The 13608-nt window shown below is 42.2% G+C and overlaps 1 protein-coding gene across 10 annotated transcripts in view; it reads right to left on the bottom strand.

Annotated features, from left to right (window-relative positions):
• The window catches only part of HECW1 (HECT, C2 and WW domain containing E3 ubiquitin protein ligase 1), a 481203-nt gene that overhangs the window by 22870 nt on the left and 444725 nt on the right, over window positions 1-13608 (bottom strand). For all 10 annotated transcript variants that reach the window (XM_027539200.1, XM_027539204.1, XM_027539202.1 and 7 more), the window contains 2 exons: window positions 4939-5037; window positions 4146-4275 (listed from right to left, as the gene is read on the bottom strand). In XM_027539200.1, the coding sequence (XP_027395001.1) occupies window positions 4146-4275; window positions 4939-5037 (229 nt within the window). The remainder of the gene's footprint in view (window positions 1-4145; window positions 4276-4938; window positions 5038-13608) is intronic.

Here is a 13608-nt window from a genome sequence, read left to right as displayed (position 1 = left end):
AGAAGAACTGTACAAAAAAGAGCTTCATGACCCAGATAATCACGATGGTGTGATCACTCACCTAGAGCCAGACATCCTGGAATGTGAAGTCAAGTGGGCCTTAGAAAGCATCAGTACAAACAAAACTAGTGGAGGTGATGGAATTCCAGTTGAGCTATTTCAAATCCTGAAAGATGATGCTTTGAAAGTGCTGCACTCAATCTGCCAGCAAATTTGGAAAATTCAGCAGTGGCCACAGGACTGGAAAAGGTCATTTTACATTCCAATCCCAAAGAAAGGCAATGCCAAAGAATGCTCAAGCTACCACACAATTGCACTCATCTTACATGCTAGTAAAGTAATGCTCAAAATTCTCCAAGCCAGACTTCATCAGTATGTGAACAGTGAACTTCCTGATGTTCAAGCTGGTTTTCGAAAAGGCAGAGGAACCAGAGATCAAATTGCCAACATCCACTGGATCATGGAAAAAGCAAGAGAGTTCCAGAAAAACATCTATTTCTGCTTTATTGACTATGCCAAAGCCTTTGACTGTGTGGATTACAATAAACTGTGGAAAATTCTGAAAGAGATGGGAATACCAGACCACCTGACCTGCCTTTTGAGAAACCTATACGCAGGTTAGGAAGCAACAGTTAGAACTGGACATGGAACAACAGACTGGTTCCAAATAGGAAAAGGAGTATGTCAAGGCTGTATATTGTCACCCTGCTTATTTAACTTCTATGCAGAGTACGTCATGAGAAACACTGGGCTGGATGGAACACAAGCTGTATTCAAGATTGCCGGGAGAAATATCAATAACCTAAGATATGCAGATGATACCACGTTTATGGCAGAAAGTGAAGAGGAAGTGATGAGAATGAAAGAGGAGAGTGAAAAAGTTGACTTAAAGCTCAACATTCAGAAAACAAAGATCATAGCTCTGGTCCCATCACTTCATGGGAAATAGATGGGGAAACAGTGTCAGACTTTATTTTTTGGGGCTCCAAAATCACTGCAGATGGTGACTGCAGCCATGAAATTAAAAGACGCTTACTCCTTGGAAGGAAAGTTATGACCAACCTAGATAGCATATTGAAAAGTAGAGACATTACTTTGCCAACAAAGGTCCGTCTAGTCAAGGCTATGGTTTTTCCAGTGGTCATGTATGGATGTAAGAGTTGGACTGTGAAGAAAGCTGAGTGCCGAAGAATTGATGCTTTTTAACTATGGTGTTGGAGTATACTCTTGAGGGTCTCTTGGACTGCAAGGAGATCCAACCAGTCTATCCTAAAGGAGATCAGTCCTGGGTATTCATTGAAAGGACTGATGTGAAGCTGAAACTCCAATACTTTGGCCACCTCATGTGAAGAGCTGACTCATTGGAAAAGACTCTGATGCTGGGAGGGATTGGGGGCAAGAGAAGGGGACAACAGAGGATGAGATGGCTGGATGGCATCACTAATTTGATGGCCATGAGTCTGAGTGAACTCCGGGAGTTGGTGATGGACAGGGAGGCCTGGCGTGCTGCGATTCATGGGGTCGCAACAAGTCCGACACGACTGAGCAACTGAGCTGAACTGAACTGAAGTTTTCTGATTCTTGATGTTCTCATGAGGGAAAACGGTATTTCATTCTATTTAAATTTATATTTTTAAAAAATTGTGAATGATGTTGAATATTTCCTTTCCCGGGAACTATCCATTTATATTCGTTGTTAATTTTCTATTGTGTTGTTGTTCATTTCTCTGCAGGATCTCTTCTTATATTGAAAGACACAGACTTTTGTCTGTGCTATATGTTGCTGCTGCTGCTGCTGCTAAGTCGCCTCAGTTGTGTCCGACTCTGTGCAACTCCATAGACGGCAGCCCAGTAGGCTCCTCTGTCCCTGGGATTCTCCAGGCAAGAACACTGGAGTGGGTTGCCATTTCCTTCTCCAATGCATGAAAGTGAAAAGTGAAAGGGAAGTTGCTCAGTCATGCCCGACTCTTAGCGACCCCATGGACTGCAGCCTACCAGGCTCCTCTGTCCACAGGATTTTCCAGGCGAGAGTACTGGAGTGGGGTGCCATTGCCTTCTCTGGTGCTATATGTTACAATGTAGCAAATATTATGCCATTTTTACTTTGTTTATGGTGTAGTTTTGACATAAGGTATTAAAAAAGTAATTTTAGTTGACTATGTCTATCTTTTCTTTCATGACTTTGTCACATCTACAACAGCATTTCTTACTGCAAGTTAAAAAGAAAAATTCTTTCATTTTCATCTTTTTATTGTTCTTTTAAGCGCTCAGCTTTTTCACCAATGTGGAATTAATTTAAGCATAATGAGTTAGGTTTGGGATCTAATTTAAGTTTTTTAAGATGGATACCCATTTGTCTTAATCTATTTTGCTAAATAATTGTGTTTTTTTTTGTTTGTTTGTTTTACAAATTAACTACTATAGGGCAAATGTAAAGGATGGTCTAAAAGTAGTCATGCAGAAAAGACAGTGTATCTTGCACGCTCATCTAGTACATGGGGGAGGAAAGTTAAGTGAATCACATATTCTTGAATATATTTAAATACACTCTCTAAAGATGTAAGAAAAAATAATTTTTTTCTCAAATGTGGAAAAGAGTATTCTTCAGAGGTATTTTTATGCAAAGATAATGCATCAAAACACTAACATTTTCTAGGACCTGAACAAGATTCTTGATTGAGAGGCGGGTGTTGGGTGGTCTGCAAGGTTCAGTGGGTAACTCTCACCCATAGATTCAGCACACTGCCCACAGTCATGAAGGTGCTTATAAAGTATCCCAGCTTACTTCTTACAGCATTCCATTACAAAAATTACACGTCATAGGCTTTTGAATCTCTTGTAAATGATGTTCAAAAACCTTAATTGTTAAATCTGCTCAGGCTATCAGGCTGGTCTGATAAAACTATAAGCCAGATGATTCAACGGTATATAAACACTGGAAGAAAAAAAATGGAAAGCTTCTCATATTAAATACTATTGTGATACATTTTGGAGGAGTAAATATCTGGATGCTAGAGATAAAAAGTATTGTAGTTGCACAGATAAGAGAAATATCTTACAGATATATTGCACATTTTACAAAAATGCTTTCTGATCCACTGTTACATTTGATTTTCAAAAAACTCAATAAACTAGATCCATGTCAAAACGAGAAAAGAAGACATGAGTAATTTTAATAAAGGCTGCTGCTGCTGCTGCTAAGTCACTTCAGTCGTGTCCGACTCTGTGTGACCCCATAGACGGCAGCCCACCAGGCTCCCCCATCCCTGGGATTCTCCAGGCAAGAACACTGGAGTGGGTTGCCATTTCCTTCTCCAATGCATGAAAGTGAAAAGTGAAAGTGAAGTTGCTCAGTCGTATCTGACCCTCAGCGACCCCATGGACTGCAGCCTACCAGGCTCCTCCGTCCATGGGATTTTCCAGTCAAGAGTACTGGATTGGGGTGCCATTGCCTTCCCTTAATAAAGGCAGTAGTTCTCAAAGAATTATATTTTGTTTTTTTTTTCCAAAGAATTATATTTTGAATGAATGACAGTCCTTGTTTTTAAACACAAAATCCCACTACTATATGATCCAACAATCCCACTTCTGAGTATATATCCCAAAGAATTTAAAACAGGGACTTGAACAGAGATTTGCATACCTATGTTCATACCAGCATTATCCACAATACTCAAAAGGTGGAGGCAACCTAGGTGTCCATCAACTGATGAATAGCTAAACAAAATATGGTATTTACATGCTATGGAATATTATTCAGCCCTAGAAGAGAAGGCAGTCCTGTTACATGGTAAAACATGGATGGACCCTGAAGATACTATGCCGAGTGAAATAAGCTGATCACAAAAAGACAAACACTGTACGATTCCACTGAATATGAGATACTTAGAACAGACAAGTTCTTGGAAAGAAAAGTGGGGTGGTTCCAGTGGCTGGGAAGAGGGGGAAATAGGGAGCTATTATTTAATGGACATGGTTTCAGTTTTGCAAGATGAAGACATTCTGGAGATGGGTTGTATAACACATGAATCTACTTAACCACACTGAATGAACTGTAAACCTGGTTAGGATGGTAAATTTCATATCATGCAATTTTTCCATAACAAGACTCAAAATGTCTTTTCCAAGCCCCGCATCTCACAAACCTGGCCAAAAACCTCTTCATTAACCGTGAACGTGAGGTCGAGGATGTCTGTGATATTGTTGTCCTTCATCCACTGCAAGCTCTGGTGGAATTCCTCATCTAGATATTCCAGGTCACTCAAATCACAGGGTCTGGGTCCATTCAAAGGGAGAAAGGCAAACAGATTGTTTCAGTAAACACCTACTCAGACCTCATGCCAAAATATGGTGATATCACTCTAGGCTAAAGTAACACAGGTGTATTTTAGTGATTTGATACTTTTGAATACATCCATGAACCTTTAGTTTATTCAGTAATTGGAAAAGAAAGTATTAAAATGTTTAAAATAACAAACACAAAACAATTATTGACTCGAGGACTCTCCATGGCCATTGGAGAAGAGTATCATTTAAAAATAACCAAGTTATACATCAATTTTTTTCTTTTATCCTATTCCGCCTTTATTGAGATATAATTGACATACAGCACTGTATAAGTATAGAGTGTACAGCATAATGATTTACATACAGGGACAGATCAGCTCTTCTTAATAGTTTCATACAATGCTTGTAATGCTACATAATTATTTATATAAACTGATTTATATCTGGTATATGATGTTCTCTTATGCTTATATAAAATCTCCAAATGTCTTTTTACTGGACTAAAAGGTTTATGTGCTGGCTTAAGCACTCATAAAAGTAAACCACCATAAACCTAACAGGAATGAGCAGGGAAAACAGTGACAAAAAGGCCAGAGGAGTCAGGGAGGTCGGTGCCTCTGGTCCTGCAGGCAGGGCTGGGGGGACACTTACAGTCTCAGGAGCGCCTTATAGAAGGGTCTTGTGAAGAAAGCATCCAGAAGGTACTGATGGATCAGAGCCAGGCCTAGGATTCGACCACTGAACCTGAACCTAGAACGCAGATAAGGCAGAGCCATGTATTGTTGGTTGATGTGTTTCTCTGTAGTATTCATCTTAAGCCACTTCAAAAACTTGCCAAGTGATGACACGAGAGGCACCCATTCTTTTTATTCTTTACCATGAACAATGGCTATGAACCTGGTATGTACGAAATGAACATACCTCCTCAAGTAACCGAATAGAGTCATTTTACTGGAATCCTCTTCTCAGACCTGACTGTATAAGGACCCAAGAGAAGAAAAAGAGCTGGTGAAGGGGAATTCTGGGACCCAGACAAACAGCCAGCATTGAACCTGAGGATCTGAACCCAAGGATATGGAAAGTTTTTTGGACCATGCATTCTTACCCATTCAAGCATTCCATAGATACCACCCGAAAGTCTCATGTGTGCCTGACCCTATGCTGGAAGGTGGGGGAACTTGAACATGACTCACATATGGCGATCATCTCATGGTCAGAGAGGTGAGGTATGTGGGATCCCAGTGTGGTAAGTGGTCATGGCCACAGGACCTACATGGAGCCTACATGGCCACACACGAAGAACAAGGTCTCTGCTGGGAGGAACTGGTTGCATAGACCTGGCCACCTCCAGATATAAGGGCCTTCACTGATTTAAATCCTTGTTGGAGCAAATAGTTTTCTGGCATTTTTTTGCTGGCAACCTGCCTAGCTGCATGCTGCAGCTCCTAAGAGCTTGGTCCCATTGTTGCCCTGTTCCTAAATTAGCTTCCCTCTGTCTGGTCAAGCCCACTGGCTCCCTCACCCTGGGTACTGCCCATCTCTGGTACCTATGTCCAAAGACCTAAGGGGATCTTTTCTGTCTCTTCCTATCTAACTAGATTTTCACCTAAAACATAGTCTTAGCTGTGACTTTTCTCAGATCCCCTGTTGGAATTTCCAACTAACCCATCTCCTTTCATGAGGCTCTTAGACTAAAAAGACTTTGTATTCTGTAACTGCTATGAAAATAGTTTAAATGAATAGATTATAAGATCCTGTAATAAGTGCAATCATAAATAATACTTCAGATAGCCATCTTTAAAGTAGTCTATTCTTTTTGCATGAAAGTGAAGTTGCTCAGTCGTGTCTAACTCTTTGTAACCTTATGGACTATAGCCCACCAGGCTCCTCCATTCTTTTTGCATGAAATAACATGCAAATATTATTGGCTCTGGAGAGACAAGAAGTGTGCAGAACCTCAGTACAGGTGCTATAGAGGCACTGTGGATGGGGAGGCCCACGGACCAGATGAACAGCTTATAGTCCTTGAGGCCAGACTGTGCCATCAGTATTGCATCCCCTGATGGTCTTTCCTGATATCCCAATAACTGACGGGTCTCCAACCCAGCGGCTACAGTCCTGCATCCAAAAGCACTGTTCACTCCTACCCTATGCAGGCTTATCCACTCTAATGGACTCTGAGGCATCACAGCTGATGCTCCTAACATGATGAGGGGCTGTGGCCATGCGTGGGAGATGGCAACACCGCCCAATGTGGGAAGAGAGCAAATGCCTGCCAAGAACCTGCCTCCTTTAGAGGTGGCTCCGGAAGGCCTAATAAAGAGAAATGGTAATCTCGGCAGGCAGAAAGTGTCTACAGATATGGAGCAGATAAAAATATTACATGAAAATACTTTCAACTCAATGTTAAAAAATGGACTATCTCAATAAACTGTAAATTCTCCAGCAAAATATACATTATTCTAATCTATTTAAGAAAAAGTAAGAACATAAATAGACAAATAACCATAGTATAAAATATGTCTCAAAACTTTGAGGAAAAAGGACTATATCCTTATAAGGATATATCCTATATTAAATATCTGGGGTGAAAATACCCCAACTATAAGGATATCCTATATCTATGGGGATATTCTTATATCTATAGGATATATATATATATCCTAGGATATATATATATAGGATATATATATCCTAGATCTATATATAGATATAGATCTATATATATCCTAGGATATATATATATCCTGTATATCCTATCCTATATATATATATATAGAGAGAGATCTAGGATATATATAGATATAGATATAGATATATAGATCTAGGATATACATAGATATAGATATGTAGATCTAGGAGAGATATATATATCCTATATCTATAGGATATCCTTATAGTTGGGGTATTTTCACCCCAAATATTTAAATAGCTCCAGAAACCAGAAAATGGTAGAAAACTTAATTCATCATTATGAACTACCATAATCACAAAATACAATCTGGAAAAGAGCAAAGGAAAGAAAACTAAAGATGCTGAACACACACGCTAAAAAGTCATAAGTAAAACACAACAGAAAGTATCAGTCCATTCCCTGAATAATGCCAAATGATTTAGGATGCTTGATTCTAGGAAACTAAGGACAGTTTATTACTAGGCATTCTATCACTGAAATTAATTTAACATCAAAAGACAAAAATCATATGGCTTTTTCTTTCCTTTCTTTTTTTTTGGTTAGAAGCTAAAAATTTCTTGAAAAGATCCACCATTAATTTCCTTGAAGAAAATAAAAATTTCATAGAAAACCAAGAGTAGGAGAATGTTTCCTTACATTATAAAGGATATTGATCTCAGCATCATATAGATAAAGATATAGAAGGACAGTAAAGATATAGAAGGACAATAAAGATATAGAAGGAATGTTGGTTATCACCATCCTTCACAATATTCTATCAGTTCCAGTCACTGTAGTTTGCTACAAGTGAAAAATGGGAAACAGATTAAAAATAACTTTTATGGAATGCCTATCAGACCAACACAGATCATGTTATCTCACTGATTCTTGTAACAGCTCTATTTATGACTGTGGCTGTCTTCATTCCACCAGAAATCACAGGTCAATAATTAGCACTGGGGAAGTGGCACATCGAGGACACTGACCCATGTCTGCCTGATGCCAGACCAAGTCTTTTCCTTTGTGCCCATTTTGAGAAGCCACAGAGCAGCAAAATTCATCCTCTGGTTCAGGGGCTGGGCTGCCCACTGTGTGACCTTGTGCCAACAGTTAACCACCTATTCTTCATTACCTTTTCTGGAAAACAGCATTCTTCAAGTGATAGCTATTATTATTTTATGTTAGCTTCCAACACCTCCTTATGATCATTAGAAGGGGGAATTTGTTACAAAGTTCTGGTGGTGTCTCAAGAAATCCAGGGTCAGGAATGCAGTTGAGCTCAGATACTGAGGTGACTCCACCCTCATCCGAAGTCTCCCTTTTGTTCCTTTCTGTGGACATCTGCTTCTTTCTTCTCTCGCACTGCCAACACTGCTAATGTTTTTCAGCTTGGAGTTCAAGCCTCCAGAGTGACCAACTTGACTTTCATTGACCTAGGTTCAGATTTCCAGCATAATTTCCTGATTATCCAACTCACGTTGGATGCCCACCCTGGACCAAACCTGAAAGTAGGGTCTGGTGAGGAGAGCTCAGAGCTGGGTATCATGTTCAGCACTTTATAGCCAGGATTACCATGGCTTGCCTCTCAACCAGGGGCTGGGATCAGATGGAGGGAGGCAGATGGGGCTGTTTTTAGCAAAGGGGGCTGCAACACAGACCACCCAATGAGAATTGTTTATCTGCTTTGAATGGGGTTGGGCATAGATGGAATTTCTAGACAAAATTATATTGGTTTCACAGGCTGATGGGGGCAACTAGTAGGTCCTCGATATTTTTTCATAGCTGTGCAAGCAATCTATGATAATGTGGTTTGGCTTTATATAAACACAGACAGGATGGCTTGCAGCCAGTCAAGTATATACAGTAAAATATATTCCACAGCGATGAACTATGATCTGGGACGTGTTTGTATAAAGCACACTGCAGGGACTGTACAATTCAAATCCAAACAACAGCTTAGAAGGCAGAGATTGGAATGGCAAACCATTCCAGGTTGATGAATTGCCTTGACAATCTCAAGAACAAGAAAACATCTTTCAGGGCTTGTACATCTCCTTTGTCTCACCCAGCCTGGACAACTACTTCCCGGGAAATTGATTGTGTCTCGTGTCAACACAGGTTGGTAATGTGTAGGAATTATGAGATGGAAAGAAAGTCCTTTTCTTTAGACTTTAGATTGATTATTAGAGAAACTATCCAGATAATTTAAGCAAAAAATACCCCCAAAGTTTCTGTTTTGATCTAAGTGACTAGGCACAAATAAAGAGTTCTAAGGATCGATGAAAGTGAGTCCCTACAGAAGGAGCAGCCTCCTCCTCCCCAGTGCATGCGGGGCATGTGTTATTTTATTTATCCAGGCCCCAGGGTCTCCAGTTCAAGAGCCCCCTTCCACCATCCATGTGAACCTGCAGGGCCGTAGCCACCCCTTCCTCTCAGGGGACCCATGGGGGGGTCTTCTCTGAGGCTGCAGGCCAGTCCTGCTCCTGGTGTGGTATCGATCCTCCTTTGTTATGGGCTGCCATTCTTGAAGGCACACTGAGCTCAGCACACCCCCAAGGATGGTTACTGAGCTGCAGGCTCTGGCACCGCTGCCACCGGCCCCCAGGCTGCTGCCCAAGACATGCTCTTCCGAGTGGCCTGGGCTCATTTCTATAGGGCTAGTAGGGAAATAGTTCCTCTGTGTCGACCTGCTAGGGTCAGAGGGGCCTCACGGCAGAGTTGCTGGGCCCCTGAGGGTTTTACGGGGCCACTCTCTCTCCTTTTATCCTGAGGCTGAAAAAGTCATGGAGGGCTAAGGGGCACCTAACCCACGCATTCACATCTGAACCTCAGTGCTGCTGGCCACTTGTTGGGTGGCTCTTCTGCTTTTCTTGGATCACATCACTTCTGAAACCCCAGATGCCCTGCTTGCAGTGTGCCTCCTGTTGGCCCCCGCTCCTTCCTAAGCATGTGGGATGTGCCCACAGGGTCTGATTCCAGTGATGGGCACTATACCGCTTCTCTTCACTGGACAGGCCTCAGCTATCAGGTAAATCAGCAGATACATGCACACATGACATGGAGGACATGAGGAGACAAGGCTGTCCCCCAACTGCACGTCCCAGGCATGTCTAAATCCACATGCTAGCTACACCAGGCTGGGTCTCACTGTGACCGTCCCCTGGTACTAGATGGTGGGGCTCAGCCTTTTCTCCATCCTAACTACCTGAAGAATACAACACCCTGGAGGGTCAGAAATGATGCCTCTCTCCATCAGTAATCCTCAAGGCGGGGGATGGAGGAAGAGAGTGTTTTCCTCTAGCTCCCTCTTGGTGTCACATGAAAACTCCCTAGGACATTCTGATTTGCCATCACCTTAAGGTGTGTTACTGACTTTAAGAAACACATGAGCCATTTTTTTCTATTTATTTACTGATCAGAGATGATTTCACAGAAACCCATTTGGACCTAAGACATCACAATTAGATGATCGTATAGCAAAATACCACGAACCCCATATTTAATAGGAAAAAACTCCTCTACAGATAGTCAGTTAAACATGGGTCTTGTGAGAGGGCCTGGTCTGTCTTCCTTCAGGGCAGGAACATGGGCAGCTCACAGCTTGATTTCTGAACCCAACCCCACCCACCCTGTGGTTTGCAGAAACATGAAGTTCTTTTCAAATCCTTGGTTTTCAATACACTGCAAGTTTTTAGTTTTGGTATCACCAATCCTTACCCTCTTGTCAAAGAAAAATAATAGAATTGGGTATTTTTTAGTACAAAGAAAAATATAAGCAACATAGACAATATCAATAAAAATGCATCAACTCCATCTCCTGAAGCAACATCCTTGACCTTGGTGGGTCCTTCCCCCAGATTATCAGTGGTGACCACACACATGCTTTTGAAAATGGAGTCTCCTTCCCACTTTTGTTTTTCTAAAGCTTCATTTCACACCACAGCCCAGCCTAGAGAGCCTCACATATCTGCAAACACAGGTTTTCATCATCCAATTTAAATAAACTCCAAAGTATTTCATTTTTATGAATGTCCTGTGCTTGGTTTAGCCCCTCCCATTCTGATGGACACCTAACTGGTTTTCATCTTTACCCGTCTGCTCACAGGTATTGGAGCAGGGACAGCATACAGCCAGTCAACTCTGGGACCATGGGAGAAACTTTGAAATGGGCAGATATCACTCTTTAAGCAGTCTCATCAGCACCTCACCAGATGTCTGGGAGATGAACTTGAGTTACCTCTGATAAGCAACTGCAGCCACTCTGAGCTTTCCTAACAACGCTGAGGGAGATCATGGCAACAGATCTGAAAGCAACCAATGTTACTGGCAAGGGTTTATTTCACTTCCATCTGAGTTTTGTACACTGTAGTGAGTGTTCAAAGGCAATGGAGTTTCACACATTTCTAGCACATCTTCTCACATGGCTTAAAAGGCCCAGCAAAGACACGACTCTCCCCTTGAGTGAATTACTGTTGATTCATTACTCTTTGGGCAGTTTGCCAGTAATCCAAGAAAGGCAGTGTGGTGGTGAGGACAAAGTTGAAAGTTCTGGTATCAGGCTGTCTCGGTTTAACACTTCTGACCTGTGTGACTTTGGGGAAGCTGCTTACCATCCCCGAGCCTCAGTTTACTCATCTGCATATGGGATCATAATAGCATCTACAGTACAGGGCAACTGCTGAAAGACTTCCCACTAGTAGTCAGCCTACCTGGGTATTCATTCAGAGATGGCATGTCTGATCCCTTTCCCAGGCTCAGGACCCTAGACTACACATCCAGGCCTGACTGAAGGACGAGAATATGGATTGGACCAGAGGACTAGCCGGCACATTCCTGCTGTTGCAGAACTGCAAACTTTTGCTTTGTACTTTTCAGTACAAACCTACTGAAAATTTTTTAAGCACCATTTGAAGTCTGCTCAGTGAAGCGAATTGTTCACATTTCTTATATCTAGAGTAGGTCTCTATTCAGAAAGATGTACAGAAAGACCAAACTGCAGAGATTTGAGGTCACTGAGTCAATGGATGGATGTGATGCATGTTTTACCCCCAGAAGCTGAACTAGCAGGTCTCTCCCTCCCTTTCTCTCTCCTCCGTCTGTCTCTCTAACAAAACTTTGTGTGGAAACATGTTTTAGCAGGAGGTAGGATGTCATGATTTCACGGTGTACTTTTCAACTGATTGTTTAAACAAAAGCAGTTTGCATAATGGCAAAGAATTCAGGATGTTTGGGAGAGGAATTTCTTGTTCACAGATCAGATTTATGGAAGGGGAAGTAGGATGGTTTGCCAAGTGAAGAAAATAAAAGGCCTAATTACACAGCAGTATAAATCAACTATACTTCAATAAAATTTTATAGAAATACCAAATTACTCTGGAAGGACATTTTGGATAGTGCAGCAAAACCCTTTTAAAAGGCTTCTCGTTAATCCTCTTATATGAAAGCGATATAAAAATGGAATAACACCCTCAAAACAGCGCCCAGGCAACGATTCAAGTCTGAAAGGTTCTGCTGTGGTCTTTCTGGTTTGAACCTCTGGCATTAATCTTTGCCCTGTAACAATTATCCCACAGTGTCTCTAGGTTCCGGTGACCCTTTTAGGGTTTTCTTGACCTGTAAGCTATCAATCTCTCTCTGCATGACTCAGCATCAGAGATACTTCCTGTACCAGCTTCAAAGCTGGCCCCATCTCCTGGCCTTCCTGCCTGGAAAGGGCATCAGATAGTATTGGGTTGGCCAAAGGGTTTGTTCGGGTTTTTCCACAAAATCTTATGGAAAACCTAAACGAACTTTTTGACCAACCCAATGTATTAGGGAACTGGAAAGAGCTGGACACTTGGTGATAGCGTGCTTGATTCTTGCTTCCCTTGAAGAAGAGGTGAGGGGCTGGGGCAGATACAAGAACAGCTGGCAGGACTCTGAGGTCTGCTCAAAAGCTGGCACACAGTCTGCAGACTCTGGTGGTCTCTTCCAAACACATCATCTTCTGGAGCGCAAACAACTGTCAGAACCAGCACTGCACCGGCAAATCCCAGGGGCTCAAAAGTATTTTGTTGTTACTGAATGAAACCTGAGGGCCGATAAAACTGCCCCGGGCCTGAATGCCCCCTAGGCACCACCACAATGGCTGCCTCCCAAGCTATGACCCTGCAACTACGCCCACACTGTGCATGGTCTACCTCCTGCAAACTGATGGCTAAGTTCCAGAAGGTTCTCTTCACAGCAGTCATGTTTTCCATTCCTGTTCCTTTTGGGTTCTTCCCCCATCACTGCTCCCTGGCAACGGACCAAGATTTTCAGGGGTTAAAGTCCTTTAAGAGATCCCAGAGGTTCTCAAACGAACAGAGCCAGTTCCTCGACTGTAGCACAGTCAACATTTACTGCCCAGTGCCCTGCAGGGTGTTTCGCACAACCCCTGGCTTCTGCCACTAGATTCCAGTGCCATCCATCCCCTCAAAGTTGTGATCACCAAAACTGCCCCCAGATGTTGCCAGATGTCTGCTGAGGGGTATGGGACAAAACCACCCTCTTCAGGGCAGGATATCCTAATAGGTGATCACAGTCCCCTTTGTGATACATGGGTACCGCTTGCCTCTCCTGGGCTCTCTGAGGCAATGAAGGTCTCAATCCCCAGGCTTTGTGCTCCA

This window comes from Bos indicus x Bos taurus, chromosome 4, assembly GCF_003369695.1.
Source record: "Bos indicus x Bos taurus breed Angus x Brahman F1 hybrid chromosome 4, Bos_hybrid_MaternalHap_v2.0, whole genome shotgun sequence".
In the NCBI taxonomy this organism is placed as follows: Eukaryota; Metazoa; Chordata; class Mammalia; order Artiodactyla; family Bovidae; genus Bos; species Bos indicus x Bos taurus.
Note: the sequence above shows the minus strand (reverse complement) of the source record. Positions and strands in the feature narration are given on the sequence as shown.